The 17,126-nt window shown below is 42.4% G+C and overlaps 1 protein-coding gene across 1 annotated transcript in view; it reads left to right on the top strand.

Annotated features, from left to right (window-relative positions):
* Window positions 1–929: 929 nt before the first annotated feature.
* Window positions 930–17,126, top strand: part of LOC126648386 (amine oxidase [flavin-containing] A-like) — a 36,711-nt gene continuing 20,514 nt past the window's right edge. The window contains exons 1-3 of the mRNA XM_050331241.1: window positions 930–1,058; window positions 12,057–12,151; window positions 14,144–14,281. Of these exons, the coding sequence (XP_050187198.1) occupies window positions 1,013–1,058; window positions 12,057–12,151; window positions 14,144–14,281 (279 nt within the window). The 5' untranslated portion in view covers window positions 930–1,012. The remainder of the gene's footprint in view (window positions 1,059–12,056; window positions 12,152–14,143; window positions 14,282–17,126) is intronic.

Genomic DNA, 17,126 nt, shown 5'->3' on the forward strand with positions numbered 1-17,126 from the left:
GGTTGGAAAAGACCTGTGAGATCATCAAGTCCAGCCTTTGACCTAACACCACCTTGTCTACTGAACCATGGCACTAAGTGACACATCCAATCTTTCCTTAAACTCCTCCAGGGACAGTGAATCCACCACTTCCTTGGGCAGACCATTCCAATGCCCAATCACTCCTTCTGTGAAGAAATTCTTCCTAATGTCCAACCTAAACCTCCCCCGACACAGTTTAAGACTGTGCCCTCTTGTCCTATAGCTGGCTGTCTGGGAGAAGAGACCAGCTCCCACCTGGCTACAACCTCCTTTCAAGTGGTTGTAGAGAGTGATGAGGTCTCCCCTGAGCCTCCTATTCTCTAGACTAAACAACACCAGCTCCCTCAGCCTCTCCTCAGAGGACTTCTGTTGGGAGTCCCTTCACCAGCCTTGTTGCCCTTCTTTGGACATGCTCCAGCACCTCAATGTCCTTCCTAAATTGAAGGGCCCAGAACTCGACACAGCACTTGAGCTGCAGACTTACCAGTGACGAGTGCAGGGGAAGAATCACTTCCCTAGTGCTGCTGGCCACACTATTCCTGACACAGGGCAGGATTCCATGTTCCCCTTCCTGTCAACCAGAACCCCCAAATCCCTTTCCGCCTGGCTGCTCTCCAGCCACTCTGTGCCCAGCCTGTAGCGCTGCACGGGGTTGTTGTGGCCAAAGTGCAGGACCCGGCACTTGGTCTTGTTAAACCTCCTGGACTGGTGCGACACCGAGGCGGTACCGGGCCGTGCCCATGGGATGCAGCATTCCCGGTTCCCCCCCGAGCATTCCCAGTCCCGCTCCCACCCCGTCGAGCCGGATCGAGGGAGGGGCGTGGTCAGATGAGACCACGCCCTATGTCCGCTTCTATTGGTGGATGTGCTGCCAGACCCCGCCCAGGGGCGTGGCCTGGGCGGGCGGGACGGCGCCGTCCCGATCCCGGAGCCAGAGCCTGGACGGAGCCGCCGCCGCCGGAGCTGGGAGCGGGACCGCAGGGAAAGAGCCATGGCACAGAAATACGACGTGGTCGTGATCGGGGGCGGCATCTCAGGTGGGTCTCGGGGGGATCACCTGCCGGTCCTCCCCGCGGGAGCGGTCCCGGAGCGCGTCCTGCGCCATCGGTGCGGCGGGACTGGAGGCGGCGGGGATGGCGATGGATAACGATGGATAACGCCGGTGGATAACGGGAGTGTCGGGTCTCCAGGGGCTTCGGGTGCCCTTGGGGAAAAGAAGGGGGGAAATGAGCCAAATCGGTGTTTTAGGGCGAAATTACTGCTGGTTGCGTTGGTTTGTACTTCGTGCTCAGCCGGAGGGATCTGCAGGAAAACGGACTTTGCGGGGTGCACAGGTGTGGGAGAATGCAGGGATACAGGCTGGGGTTGTTGCATCCCGAAACAGATTGCATTTTGACTGGTGGGTTTCTTTGAGGTTGCTCTTGCTGAGCTGGCAGGTGGTTTTTTTGATAAATACTATGGAAAAACATCTGGGAGTATCTGTAGGTTGGGTTTTGTCGCTGTGGGAAGAGCTGTGCCAATTACAGGCAGCCCAATTCCCTCCTCAGACTTTACCAGACACCACTTCCCAAAATACTCTTCAGTTCTGCTTTGACACTAGCAAGTGCATGGTGGCCCCTTATCCTTTGCTTTAAAAAAACCCAATAATTAATTGTTCTTATGATACCTAAGATAATGTTTTTGTGTTGGAGAAAAATCCATATTTAGTTTGTCCATCAGGTCAATACTGCGTTGGCAGCATCAGCCAGATTTCAGTTTTCAAACAGTCCTTGCTTCACTTATGATTTAGAAAAGGTGAGTTTTGTGACTGTGTGACTTCGGCTGTACTACAGCCATTATTTCTGTAGGTAAAGTTAGGTTTTGTAAGTATTGAGAAGGAGTCAGAGGCTTTCCTTTCCTTAATCTGCAGTGAGTTAACGTGTGAAACAGCAAATGGTTTACTTAATTACATTATTTCATTTACTAGAAGAATGGCAATTGTTTAAATAATTATTTGTGAGTATCTAATTGTGCAAATAATCTGCAGTATCACCAAACAGAAGTAAAAAATTTGGACCCAGATTTTCTTGCTTTTTAGTTTTATCAGATGCCTGGTAATTTTCCTGCTAGAAAGAGACATTTGGTCTTCATCCTTAAGGTTCCTGTAAAGCACAGAGTGTCCTTAGGGAATTACCACCCATTCTGTGTGCAGCTGATGGCAATGTCATCTTGATATGGTGTTTTTGGGCCCTGAGAAGCTCTCATTTCCTTCAGGGTGTCTTACTCCTCCAGCTTTCCAGCCTGTTGCAGTGTTTTGGAAAATGCATTGAGCATTTCTAAGTGGTATCTTGCCCCACTAGCACAAGAATCAGTAAGCTGCTTCAGAACACTTATGTCTTGGACCAAAACCTGGTGTGGGGACTGCAATGGAGCCAAGCAGGAAATTTCAAGGCATTTTCACAGTCCCTGAAAATTTGTCAGTGGCATGAGGAAGACAAATAAACACATCGCAGCACTCAGGGGGTACAGGAACATTTTTCATGCCAATGGAAACCCTCTGTCAGTGGCACAGAAATTGGTGTTGCTTGTTATGGATTAGAACAGGCATTGTTTTAAGAAAGCAGCCTTTGAAAAATAGACAAAAAATTCCTTACTTAATAATTAATCCATCTTTACAGTGACATTCATAGCTGGGCATTACAACTCTGATCAGCCTCTGGTCTGTTTTGCTTTTTGCACAGCTTCTTTGTCACTACCATTCAAGTATCAATACACCTTCACCTCACTTCTGCAAGAGTTTTGCATCTGGTGGGATACATAGTAAAACATGCTCCAGTATGGACAGGATTTCCTCTCAGTGTCTCACTGACTCCAGTCTTGACTTGCTGTTTCTGTCTCTGAAGTTGAATTTGCAGTTGACTCATCCGTCTTCTTTCCTTCTTCTGTATTTTAAATAGTCATTACCTGGTGGTTGCAAGAAAGGATGGGAAACTTTGGAATTATTTACTAGAAATAGAGATGCATATGACATACAAGCAAAGTGCTTGTTATATTAAGTGTGAGCTTCCCAGCAGTGAGGTTATGACTTTTAAAAATATTTGTGCAGTATTTATAAAATTAAGATCAAATCCTGAATGGCACTTCTGGAGTTATCTATTCCTAAAAGCAAAGCATGGTCCTGAAGGCCAGTTCCTGAACAGCCTAACACACTCTTCTCATCCCTGCTCCTGGCCTGTGTATGCACATGTCTGTCTGTGGTCATTCTCAGGGACATAGAATTGACTCTGCCTGCAGGAAGCTGCAATAAGGGATAGAAGGAGCTTCTGCAGAGAGTGATATTCAGTGGGGAAGCTCTTGAAAGAAGAACTCAGCTCTGGTGGCCTCTGCTGCTGAGATTTTCCTGCTGTACCCCATGGAATCATGTTCAAACTGCATCAGCAAGTGTACTTGGACCCCTGCAGAGAGGGATCTGCAGAGCTTGGGCTAGATTCCTCTTTTCACACAGGCTTGCATGTTAAAAATGTGGATTGTGGCCAGTAAAAGCCTCAGGCGCATATATTATGTCACTCTTAATAGATAATGTCCCCTGTAACACAGTTAATATTAATTAATGCATTTTATACCAAAGCATAATAAATAAACTGATGCCTGAAGTTAAAGACTTTGCCCATAACCACAGGGAGGTTCTATTTATATGCCTTGAATATTGCTCCTATTTCCTGTTTATAGGGTTTTCTACTGAACTGAAGAGTCTGTGCTGGTTTGGATTGATTTTGACCTTTTATTTGTGTGTTTTGGTTTAGGCCATGCTGTTCCCTCACTTGTTGAAACACAGTAAGCTGATGGCACATGATGTGTCATGGATGAGTGTGTGATTAATTGGCAGGATCATAACCCTGACATCCCATCAGAGAGTCCTCTGCTGTCTGGGTTAAGGGGCTACCCTAGGTGAGGACACTTGTTGCAGTTGTTGTGGTCTAACTACTGTATTGACAGCTTCCAGAAGTTGTCCCTTTTCTGCAGCAAATCACTGCCATACCTCTCCCAACACACTGTCCTCATCCCATCTCCATTACCTCTCCGCAAGGTAAGGCCACAATTACAGAGAGATTCAGATTTTGGCTCCATAGCCCTTGGATACAGCGTGCCCAGCTACTCTGAGATACAAGATGGGTTGTAAGGAGGTCTTGGATGCTCAGCCACTGCTTGGGGACTGCTCATTAACAACTGGACACCATTAAGTGCTCAGAGAGTATTGACAGAAACCTCAGCTTTTTCAGCTTGTCAGGTCTGGGAAATGGCTGCTGCCTACACGTGACCTGTAATTTCTCAAAACTTTCTAACTGACCTTATCAGGGCATATTTTCACATGGATAACAAAGTGTGCTGTTGACTCAAAGGCTACCTCCTTGCCAAATTTCAAGTTGCTGCTAGAACTTCCAGAACAGAAAGAAAAAACATAAAAACCCCACGAGTTTTCAGAATCAAAGAATATTTTTTCCAGTAGATGTTTAGAAATAGCCAGTCAACTTTGACCAAGATTTTCCAGCAGAAAAGAATCAGCCTGAAAAACACACCCTGAAAATTCAAGCTGAAATAGTTCCAAATTTGTCAGAAATGGGAAGGGAAAATAAAAAACACATAAGCAAAATACCCTGGCTTTTTTCTGTGGGAAGTTTGGGGTGGATTCAAGTGCCAACCTTACCTTGCATGGAAGCCAAGTTTATCAAGACATGTCATGGAGAATTAATAATGTTTGTCTACATAATGCAAACCAGAGAGGCCTCAGATATGGAGAAGTATGTCCAGAAGCAGGCAAGTCCAAGAAAACTTGTATGCTAATATCTTTTGGAAGGAATTTCAGTACATCATGTCACAAGTACAAAGCACAAGGGAAAAACAGACGTAATTGAAACTTACGCTTAAGATTATAATTCTATGACATGGATAGCTACTATTTCCACATAAAAAGATGTTTGTTCTTATGTAAAAACAAGGAGATTGAATGGTTCTACAAAATGGATGCTTAGATTTGCCAGACAGGAGACAGCACTGTTTTCTATTGCACTTACAGAGGAGTCCAAGGGCCACAAATTGTAGGAAAATCTGGGATGTAAAAATAGTAGTGATTAGTCTTTATACTGAAATGAAACATACGATATATTATTAAGACTTTTTTTTTTTTTTTCTCTCCATGGAAAAGAACTCTGTGTTGGCATCTCCATCTCCACACTGTGTGATGGACAACTTTACCACTAGAGCTACCTACGCCTTGGCTGCATTCTCTGAGTGAAAGACAATGATGAGGAAATGCAGATTTTCCTTGCTTGCTATCATGGCAGCACAAGTTATGTTGTATACGGCTCTGTTTGTTTTGACAGCATTCCAAGCTGCTGGTGGGTGGCGGTGTCAGATAAACTGTCAAACACACAGTTGCTGGTGTAAGATAGAATCATTCCCACTTGTATAAATCTGGAGTAGTTTCCAGTAGATTTTCCTTTCTACTGTTACTTCTGAATTTGCCTGAGAATTGACCTGTGGGACAGCTGGTTCCTAAAATGTATCCTCTGTTCATCTCTTTGCTCTTTTCCTGTGCTGGGCTCCATCTACCCAGTTCCTTCCAGCTTTCTCCCTGGATCCAACTGGAAAGCTTATAATCGGTGATATATTGTCACTTAGAACCAGAGATTCCTAAAGATCATTTTTTGGGATGCAGAAATAAACAGGAGGGTTTCACAGAGCTCTCAGTTCCCGGTGTACTGCTAGCAAACTGTCATTATGACAAAAATTTACAGCAGGGACCCCATATAAAGTGTAATGGATGTTTTATAGAGTACTTGCAAACCAGCAGAAGTACCAGTTTCCATTTGCCTCCTTTTTCATAATGTGTTCTAATGTTTTGCTGCTAAAGATGCAAAACCTTATGATGTTGGTCATGGGTTTTGACTAACACACTCCTTTGTGTTAGGCCCAGTGCTTTGTATTTAGTTTTGGCCAAAATATGGTTGTGATGTGTTGATTATATAATTTATATATATATAAAAATATAATTTCATATTATTCTCTATCATATTAGTAGATAATATAATTCAAAAATTCACCTTTCATCATATTCTTCACTTGGATTTCTATGGCAAATGCCTAATTTATAAACATTCCCTAACCCAGGGGATCACCTGAGTAGTGACAGCTGGTTCTGTTCCTGGGTGAAGAATGTGTCAGGTTTGGTTTTGGCACAAAGGAAGTGTACACAAGCATGATTCATAGGTTAGCAAATTCAGAGCTCTAAAGAGAGTGCTGTTAACCTGTGGCTTGTCCTTGAGGAGCAGATTTTGCACCATGCCTCAGGTTAAGTGAAAGGTATTGAAAGGTAGGAAAGAGTACTCCTGTAAGCTGGGTAGGTCTGAAATCTTTCAAGTGTTATTTTCCTCAAGGAAGAAAAGCAATAGCCAGGCGGTTAGGACAGATCCCAAAACATCTCAGCATAACAAAAACAGGCATGGGACAGGCATTGTGTCTTTCCTGGGAATACCAGTGCTTATATTCTTGAAATTTGTGGCAGTGACATGGATCATAACTCAGCAGCAACGTTTTTTCACATACTTATTTAGTTGAAAATCACTTTTAGTTAACAGGAATTTATTCTGCACAGACTAAAAAAATGGTCAATAGTTATAAAATGTGGATAATTACCTTAGATGTTTCCATTAATCAGGTGGCATCAAACCATTGTTGTTCCTTGCTGGTGCTATTCATTTTTAATATTTCAAGGGAAGGAGGGTGCTGCATTTCTAACTAATAATGCTTACACTTGCCAACCTTTTTCTGCCTTTGTTTTGGGAGGAGGGCATTACTTTGGGGAAGAGATATTTACTTCAATGGGCTTTGGACATGAAACTCTCAGTGGGAGTGTATGGAGAGCGGATTCATTCCCAGGGCACAATTCCCTCTTCCTGCCCACTGTGTTTCTGTCAAAACTGTCCATGAGAAACTGTCTTTGTGCTCTTCAGAACAAGGCTTGCATCTGTAGAAAGCATTTAGACAGTAGTGCCATTGAAACCACTAAGTGGCTTGGTCTCATTTGGACAATGTACTGTGTAATAGAAAATATTTATTCCCCTTTGGTTAAAATCTTTACTGAATCGTGTGGTTTTGTTTTGTGGGGAGGTGGGGTGGTTTTTGGTTTGGTTTTTGGTTGTGGTTTTGTTGTTGTTGTTTGTGGTTTTTTTCTAGAAGAAAAAGAAAAAGAATTGATGAAAAAGAAATTAAAACCATTTACCTGAAAATGAAAAAAATTACATGAAACCAGGCTGACTCCAGTATCAAGTATTCTGTAATCTATAATGTGAAAGATGAAACACAGTTTCTGATAAACAGAAAATTGGTGATGTTATGGTATTAAGAAATACTGAAGAAGAAATAAATGTAAACTTGTGATCCACACTGTCTATTTTTGTTGTTCTGTGAATTTAAGGGGCTGTAACTTAACTAATAGTGTTGTTGGAGGGTGGTTTATGTTTACAGTGGCAATTTAAAATCTTCAAATCCCTAGTCTGTGAAAGGAAACTGTTCTTTCACTCTGAGCCTTCTGTATCTTGCTGCTGGCTTCTCTGGTCAGTCTGATATAACTGAGCACATTTTAATTATATTTGGAAACTTCTTCCAATACTATGATGTGCACAAAAATTCCAATGACAGTAAAATTGGGGAAGGGGGAGAAGGAGAAGAGAGAGGTGAGGAAGCAGTATTTTACCCTGTGATCATGGCAGAAATATTTTGCATATCTCATGACATGTTTACTTGGCAAGGAGACCTCTGGCTGAAAAAATGAGAGCTGATTTTAAGGTGGCCACTGCTGGATTTAAATGCTCAATTGCGTTTAGGAAAATGTAGGGTTTCCATCAAGGAGACAGTAAAAATAATCACAGCATTAGGATACCGTTACTTTGGAACTTCCATAAAGATATATTGCCAATTCTCTCACTTTAATGATGTCTATTAGAATAATGAGCAAAAAAAGTCTTAAAATTATTTCCCTGCTTAAGATCAGAAAAATGCAGGGATATTCCAGGAAGATTTTTTTTTCCCCATGCTACTCAATTAAAGCTCACTGGAACACTACAGTAATGAGCTAATCTTCTTTCACACAATATAATTATCCCACGCTATGTACAGTAGGGTGGATTAACAAGGGTTTTATGAAGGAATGCATTAATAGGTTGGGTTTGGTACACTTTCAGCTTGATAGTGGATCCAGAAAAGGCAAGTGCACTTTGTCAGAGAAGCTAGCAAGCAGGCAAACAACACATCTAGAAGACCAGCAGTTTCCTTTTCAGTAGTAACAGGTAACTTTCTCTGCCTTCGTTTTGGTGTGCTCCATATGGCAAATTGAGAGTGGCCTCAGTTTGAAAGGTTAAAAGTTTAATGGTATCAGGCTGTCATCACTCCCCTTCACTGCCCTTGAGTGCTTTGCAGAGGTTCAGCATACACCATGTGAGGAGTGCTTTCTCTTACAAGGGAAAGATGCTGGTGATTTTTGCTTCTGACTGTGGTGTGTCAGTGAATCTGCTTGGTGCTCTGGATTTGCAGAGCCTAGATTTTGACAAATAGAATTACTATTTATTAGGATAGAATTATGATCACATGTCCAACAAAGTAATCTTTTAAAAACTCACATTCTTTGTGCTACAGAAGTCATATCTGCTCATGTGCCTTGTATCAACCTCAGTTTTGAGGCAACTTGGAATTATTCTCATAAGTCTACCCTTATGTATGCTTCCCTACAAAATAGAGAACCCTTTCTCCATTACAGGACTCGTCAGGGGATCAAGGTTGGGTCTCCTAAGTCCCAGAGTTGTGCAGTACCTGTAGAGTTGAACCTTTCTCTCCTATGAAGTAAGAGACAGGCTTTGTTGTATTTTTCATCAGGATACATACAAAATTCAGTGTTGTTCAGCATCTCTGTGTTTCAGGCATGGGGTATGTTTTGTAGTCTGCAGATTGGCATCGGTTCACCTTAGTGTGTTTTTTGTTTGTTTGTTTGTTGTTTGTTGTTTTTTTGTTGGTTGGTTTTTTTTTCTAACTGTATATCCAGTGTTTTGATGCACTTGTAAGTGCTTTACTTGGTAGGATTATGACAATTTTCTGAAACGAAAGTGGCAGCAGTATGATCTGTAGTGGCAGTAATTCTGAGTCCCTTAACAGTGCTGCAAAATCAATAGGAACAGAGCTCTCCTGCATGGCATCTTCAGACGGGGGAGCTGCTGGTGAGATTGCCATAGAAACCCTTGTGGAGGATGTCTTGCCTTGTTTATTCTCATTTAACAGTAAGTGAATTTCTACATCCAGATACTGCAAATGAGGCATGGTTTTGGCAGGCTCCTTCCATCTTGCTGAGGGAAGTAGTATGTTCCTAATTCATAGAATTAGAGTGATACCTGGAAGGAGTGCAGCCAGTGATTCAGGGAGGTTTGCAGCTTTATCTCAAGGCTACACTTGGAGGAGATGGAGATGTCACTGGGGCACGGATGCAGCCTTGGCTGTGACAGGCATGTCTGTGCTGCAGCCACACCAACACACACCAGTGTGTTTTAATTACCTCACCTGAGTCTTGGCTGCAACCCGAGAGGTCTCAGCCCAGTTCTGGGTTCAGCTTGATATGATGTGTTCACATAGAATGGTTTGGGATGGAAGGGACCTTAAAGGGACCCATGCCAACCCCCTGCCATGGGCAGGGACACCTTCCACTAAGCCAGAGCCCCATCCAACCTGGCCTTCCGTGCTTTCAGGGATGGGGATCCACTGCTGCCCTCGCCCTTGGCAGTTCCTGAAGGTGCACAAGGAACTCTGGGGAAGTAGCAGAGATGTTGTAGGGGAAGTGAGAGACCAGCTGAGGGGAGCTGAGCAGGAGGACATGGGGCAGGGAGCTGGAAAGGAGGCCACATTCCTTCCTCTCTCATTCTCACCTCAGCGATCACTCTCTGGTGTCCCAATGTATTTCTTGCTCTTTCCCATTTTTTTTTTTTTTTTTTAACTCTGAAGCCTTTTTTCTTTCTGGATGAGTGTCCAAGGTGACTCTTGAGTTAACAATCATGAAACTAACAACCTGTAAGTCTGGAGTGCAAGGAGTACAGTTTAACAGGCAAACAGGTTAGAGAACCTCGGCCACGTTACAACACCTTCTTCATCCTTTAGCAGCCCTTCTTTATTTGGATATATCACCTAATTAAGCTATAATCCAGTAGTAAGCTTAACTTCCAACTCAGTCCAGTGCAACCATTATTAATCCCAAACAACTGTGGCAGCAATATAGCTATTGAACACATCATGAAACAACAGTCTTAGGCACTGAGGATTTTCATACCACATTTTTTCATACCTAGGCCCGATTTTTTTTATTGCTTTATGTTCCATAGGATTACACATAATGCACTATGCATTTTTTTAAGACGTATATCTACAGTAAACTTTCTTACAAAAGAATTACCCACTCAGGCCTAAGTGTCTGGTGTTATTTACACAGAATAGAGAGTTCAATCTTTTATTTTATGGGTGTACAAAATCCAATATTTTGTGACAAAACCTGCTGTATATTTTGAAAAATCATTTTTCCTCATATAAAAAAATGTAAATATTGGTAAGAAAATACTGCTGTTTGTGTTTCCAACATTATAGACTCACGGTTTCTACTTTGAGGAAGACATGAATGCCATCACTGAAAGGATTAAAGAATCAACTTTAAAAAAAATTATAATATGTTTCTCAAGACTTTCCTGGAGGAAAAAAAAAGTTATCAAAACTACTGAAATAAATTAGATCAATTTATAAGATATCCACTCCACTGACAAATGGCTTGCATTTTTAAAAATTAGAATATCAGACAGATGGAAGAATTAAGTATAGCTCTGCTCCAGCAGCAATCTAAAGAATATGATGCAAGGATGTAAAGTTATTTTCAGATGAGTATGGAAGTTGTATGTATAATTTTTGCCTATGTCAGACTTTTGAACTTCCTCAGTTCTGGTTTCCAGTGAATTGGTGTTCCACTTCCCCAAACTGCACAGAAGTTTATGGTCTATTCTGTATTGTCCTTAGAATAAATGAGCACACTTAATGCTGCCCAGAATGATTCCTCTCCTCTGGTCCTTTCAGACATGCATTCTTTGTAGAGGCTCACTGTTGACTTTAATCACATTTCAAGTTAGTGTAATAAACATGAGTATAATATCATTATTCCTTCCTGCAGGGTATCTTGGAAGTTCTGATCAATAAGGCTGGCTTTTGTGTACTTAAGGAGGGGAAACAACTCCAAAGAAACAATGCTTCAGTGCCAAACTGGCCTGCAGGGCAACGGGACAATCTGATTTTACCAACTCATGATTGCTTTTTACAATTTCAGATCCCATTTGTCAAAAGGAAAGAGGTCTCCTGTCCTATTGAATTTTCAGTTGTCTCTAGTGGCTCCATCACAAAGTCCCATAATTAGATGATTTTTGCTGAGACCATAATTCCTTTTATAAAGTGTCTACATACAGCCTCTCTGGTTGTCATGGTCAAACTCCATTGCTGAAAATGAATCCTGACAGTGAAGCAGACCTTCCTTCTGCATGTGAACTAGGCTGGAGAGGAATGGAGTAGAGAGCTGATGTGTGAGTGAAGGCGTTGGAAGCCTTTCTTGCTGCGACATTACTATTTCTGTCACCTCAGCGCTGCAGATCCCACAGGCTGGGTGCTGCCTTTCTATGCATTGCACAAATGAAGAATAAGATGTGTGTCACTTAATAATTGAGATTTTACTGCTTTTAAAATGCCACAATGCTGACCCGAAGGGGGAACTTCAGACTATGAACACTGCCTGTGGAGATGGTTACAACACGCAACTCAGCAGCAGCCACATGATTTCTGTGGTGAGACAGCAGGAAAAGTTTCTAATTCCTCTCAGGAATTTTTGACAGCAGTTTACTGAACTCTCTGGTTGAAGCTTTGGTTCAGTTTTGGACCATTAATGTGGCTGATTGCTGCCACTTGCTTTAATATACTTTCTCTTCTTCTGGTAGGTTTGTCAGCTGCCAAATTGCTGTCTGAGTCTGGGGTCAGCGTGGTGGTCCTTGAGGCCCGGAACAGAGTTGGAGGAAGGACATTCACTATCAGGGTAAGTGCTCCTTGAAATGCTGGGCTCTCACTTGTACTGGTCTATGATGTGGCAAACATCACTCCTATCTTTACAAAGACCAATTATTTTGACCCAAGGGAACTACAGCCTCAACTCAATCCTCAGAAGGTGACAGAGCAACTAATCTGGAGGTCATCAGTCAGCATGAGTTTGCCAAGAGGAATTCATGCTTGACCAACCTGACAGAGGCAGTGACTGGCTTGGTAGATGAGGGAAGGACAGTGAATGTTGTCTATCTAGACTTGAATAATTCAGCACTGGCTCCCATAAGATCCTCACAGACAAGCTGATGTAGTATGGATTGGTAGAGCAGACAGTGAGATGAAAACTGGCTGAACAGCTTAGTCCAGAGGATGGTGATCAGTGGTACCATCTCTTTTGTCAAAAGTAACAGAGCTCTGTTTGGACAGATTGCCAGTGGGCTTTTCTTTATAGGAGGTCCTTTAAAATTGGACCTGGAAGCCACTCTCAGAGCCATCCAGTGGGATTTGGGTGCCTAACCAGAAGTGTGTAATTCCATTTTAGCTGCCCTAGGAATATCTTGCCTGGCATCAAGCTGCAGGTCTTCTTTGGATCATGACTTAAATTTGTCAGCCCTGCACAGAAGTCTTGGAGAGCTTGGGTTGTCTAAAATGGTGTTAAACATCTATATTAAGGTGAATTCCACCCACATAGTCCTTAGTCTGTGTCCAAGGCAGGATCTGCTTTGGTTTTCACATTACACAGGGAAACCATCATCTGAGAACATGAGTGTCAAAGCACTTCTCCTCTCATTCCCATCTCACTTTTCATGCTGTAACAGGCATGACAACTTAGAGCTCTGTAAGAAGACCAGGCATCATTACAGCTCAGACATGTTTTAAGACGTCTTAAAATTATCCAAAATAATATTCCTGCTTGTGAAAACAAACTGCACCTTGATTGCCATTAAAAAGAAAATGAAATAAATGGTTACCTGTGGCACAGGGTAATGTGATACAGACCTCTGTTTCCCACCCTGGAAGTGAGGGAGGTTTAAATTATGTGAGATGCCACTGCTGGGGAACCAGAGACAAACAGTGGTGTTCCAGCAGTAATCATTGTGCGTGAAACACGAAGTATAAACACCATCCTTCTGTGACACTGAGAATGCCTGGCTTAAAATACTCACTGTAAACAGTGTTAAAAAGAGTTGCTGTCTTGGGAAATCAGCCTGCTGTAATAGTATGCATCCCTTAAACCTCCTGCTTTCTTCCTGCTTCCCAAGTGAGTGCAATGCTGGACTGAGAGGGGCATTGAGCACCTCTGATGACAGGCATGGCTGGGGGCTGCTGGCCAGATGGCTCCAGGCTGGAGGCAAGGTGTGCAGTGCTGGAAAGGAGATTAATCTCCTTGAAAACTGTGGTGCAGGGCTCAGCACCTGCAGCATTAACTCTAAGCAGGTATCTACAGAAAGAAAACAAGCTTTGGTGCTGGAGATGGTTTCAGTTTGTGAAGCGTTTTGGAGTGACAAGAAAAGTAACTTGAATTCTGAAAAAATTCAGTTGGATTAACCAAAGTATTGATGGGGTTGGATATTTCTTCATATTCTTGTGTCTTTTGTGAGACTGAAAAACCAATACTGAAAACTAGTGAAATGTAAAAGAGAGTTAAACTGAATTGCACACTTGGGTGTCACACAGTGAAGGCACTGTGAACTCTGTGTGTCATTACAGATCTCAATGCTGCCTACTTTTAGGCCATTAGATAAACAGAATTAGTCACAGAATCATTTAAGTTGGAAGAGACCTCTAATGTTTTCAAGTCCAACCTTTGGCCAATCACAACCTTGTCATTCCAGTACCTGGCAACCATTTCCACAAAGAAATTCCTCCTGAATGTCTTAGACATACATTCCATGCACATTTCAGCATGGAATAATTTCTCCTACTTCTAGATGTTTGCACTGAGGACCTTTCTGCACAGCTCATGATTCCTGCCTTCTTTTGACAGAATGAGCACGTTAATTACGTAGATGTTGGTGGTGCCTATGTGGGACCTACCCAAAACCGGATTCTCCGACTGGCAAAAGAGCTGGGTGTTGAGACCTACAAAGTGAATGTTGAGGGCCATATGTTCCATCATAAGGGGGTAAGTATTGCATCTTCCATGTTGAGATAACCAAAGGTGTCCGTGAGCTTTGGAAATTACTGACAGTCGTTAGGAGGGTTTCATTTAAAGTTCACATTTAGTAATCCAGAAAGTACTTGTTTTAAGTGTTGTTATTCTGTTTTAACTTACTGGGATCACTGGGTCTTATACTATTTTCAAAAGAGTTCATAAAATGGAAATGAGAGGAGTTAAAAAATTTGGGATACATTTGGCACATTATCTCCAAACAAGCACCTACCAAGGCTCACTGCAAGCTTTGTGTCTGAGATGTGAGCCCAGGTGACTGGTCTTGAGTAGGTACTGGTGTGACTAAAGCAAACTAGAATGGAACCTGTCTTCAGAGAAGATTTCCAGCCCTTGTCTCAGATCTTTAACACACTGGTTTTTTGCTCAGGTCCTAATTAGGACCTACTGCCAAAACCAGTGCAGAGTGAGAACAGTAAGGAGAGACACAAAAAAGGCCTTACAGAACAAGACTTGAAGACTATATGAGTAAGAGTTGACATACTTGATAGGGTCAAGGCTATGTGATGGATCCTTAATTGGTTTCATTTCCATTACCTTCCCACTTTTTCTTTCAAGAATTAGAGCAATGTATTCATGCTGCAAAGTCTCATAATCTGGTTCTGCAATCACCCCTTATTGGGGAGATTGGTGCCATGCTTATAGAATGGTCACATCTTAAATAATTGAATAGTCACTCCATAATAGCAAAAAGTTATTTTTCATGCCTTCACATAAAATCAGTGTGATTCTACAGCAAGAGGGCTGGGCTGATTTGTACCAGCTGAATGTTTGTCCCACTCTATTTAGTTTAAGCTCAGGCGTGGATCTCTTAGCATCCTAAAAGGCACTTATCTTCTTTATGTTAAATAAAAAGCTCTACTGTGTTACATGAATTTGAGCCTTTAATCCATTTTGACACTGAAGCTGCAGCTTTTTATTGTCCCACACTGTATTATGCACGTCCTTGCTAATGACCATGTGATTTTGTAAGTATTCTTTGAAGTGAAAGCATGTTTCTAAGAAAGAGGCAGCATTATGAGCTATTCAGCTGGATCACAGGCTGTGGATCAATTTTGGATTTGGCACTGTGGTCCTGCTGAGCTCATCCGGGTCCCAAGGGAATTGTAGTTGTGGACAGCAAAGGGGCTTTGGACAGCAAAGTCTACCACCATGAACAGACTTAAGCACTGGACAAATAATAATGATGCTTTTCCTCCAGTAGGTCTCATTTCTCCCACATCCTCTTCCCATGAATTGTAGGGTTTGTCTTTTATTTTCTTTTCCTGAGGTTTTCCACAGCTGCTTCTCCTTACTCTTTCCTTGAGGCATTGTGTAGTCACCATGATTTAGGGATGTGTTGTTGAACTCTGTCTTGCATCCCACTTCTACAACACCATCTGTGCAGTCCTGGCTGTTGACTGGGTTGGTCAGTGCTCAGGGATCCAAGGGATTGTACATTTTACCTCCTGCACCTTGTTATCATGCCCGATGGTGAGTTGGCCAGGTAGGGATTTGTGCCCTCCTGGCTGTAAATGTGCTCCTCATATTCCTTAAAGATTTTGCAGGAACACGAGCACCTGTGGTATTTCCCAGATGACAGAAAATGTTAGAGAAGACATGGTTTGACATTAAAGGATCGTTGCCCCAGAAATAAAAGGTTAATCTGAAAGATGGACACGTTGGGCTAAGACACCATCAACTGTGGGCCAGCTGCTGCCTTTCAGGTTTTAGTTAGACCTTTCAAACTTTCCTCCTTGTGTCTCATCTGTTATTTCTGTCAGCTGGTGGCTGTCCAGGAGCCTGTAGCCAGGGCCAGACAGTAAGGTCTCTTCCCAAGGGCTTTCTTCAGAGTCTGCAACGTTGTGTGGTTTGTCAGAGGCGACAGAGAATGTTTTGAGCAATGACTAAGCATGGCTTTAGATTTTGTTGTGACAGGCATTCAGCTGTATGTCATCTCCAGCACCCTCAGACTAAGAGATTTTTGATCTCTTGTTTGCCATAGTAATCAGTTCAGTTCGGCTTTTTCTGAAGCTTTCCAGGGTACTGCTTGGATCGAGTCAGGGGAAAGTGGGGAAGTGGCTTATCCTAGCAACAGAAGCAGCCAAGGGAAAGTGGAAATCCCCAGAGGGGTTTAATGAGCTTCTTTTCTCTGAAAGGAATTTTTCCCATATGTGTGTGGAAAAACTCCACGTACTGGAAGCTTTAAAAACCACGTTGCTTCGTTTGTGCAGTTTTCCTTTGTAGTTACAGTTTATTTGAAAATCCAAATATGTAACTGTTTATTCTATTTTCTTTTTATTTGCTCATTCTTTCCCATCAGTTAGCATGGTAACACGAACTGCTTTGGTGTCAGTCAGGAATTTTTTTGTATCCTGCTGTTGCAAATCTGTAACTTCAGACTGTAGTGTTTGCTATGAGCCCTGGACTTTCTTTACATAAGAATTTCTTTGTGTCTACTGTCCTGTAATTCAGCAAGAATGTTTTTGGGCTGAGAAAAGGCAGGTGTGTTGGAGTTCTCCCTTCCCTGAAGAGGCAGGCAGCTTTTTATTTTTACACAGGTCACTCTGTGCCGTTTTCACCCTCTTTTTATAGGAAGACCCTATAAAGTGAAGGCATTAGAGCCTTGATGTGGTATTAAGCTTCTCATATAACTGAAGTCCTCTAAGATCTGGCAGCAGCACCCAGCTCCAGTATATAGAACATTAGTAAATAAGGACTTATTCTGATTATTTTTTGCTAGTGATTCTCAGAGCAACACTTGAAAAAAGATGAGCATTTCTGTGCAGTGCTTCACACTGGACATCTTGTCTTCTCTTTC

Source organism: Myiozetetes cayanensis, unplaced genomic scaffold (assembly GCF_022539395.1).
Source record: "Myiozetetes cayanensis isolate MyiCay16 unplaced genomic scaffold, myiCay2020 scf5-8, whole genome shotgun sequence".
In the NCBI taxonomy this organism is placed as follows: Eukaryota; Metazoa; Chordata; class Aves; order Passeriformes; family Tyrannidae; genus Myiozetetes; species Myiozetetes cayanensis.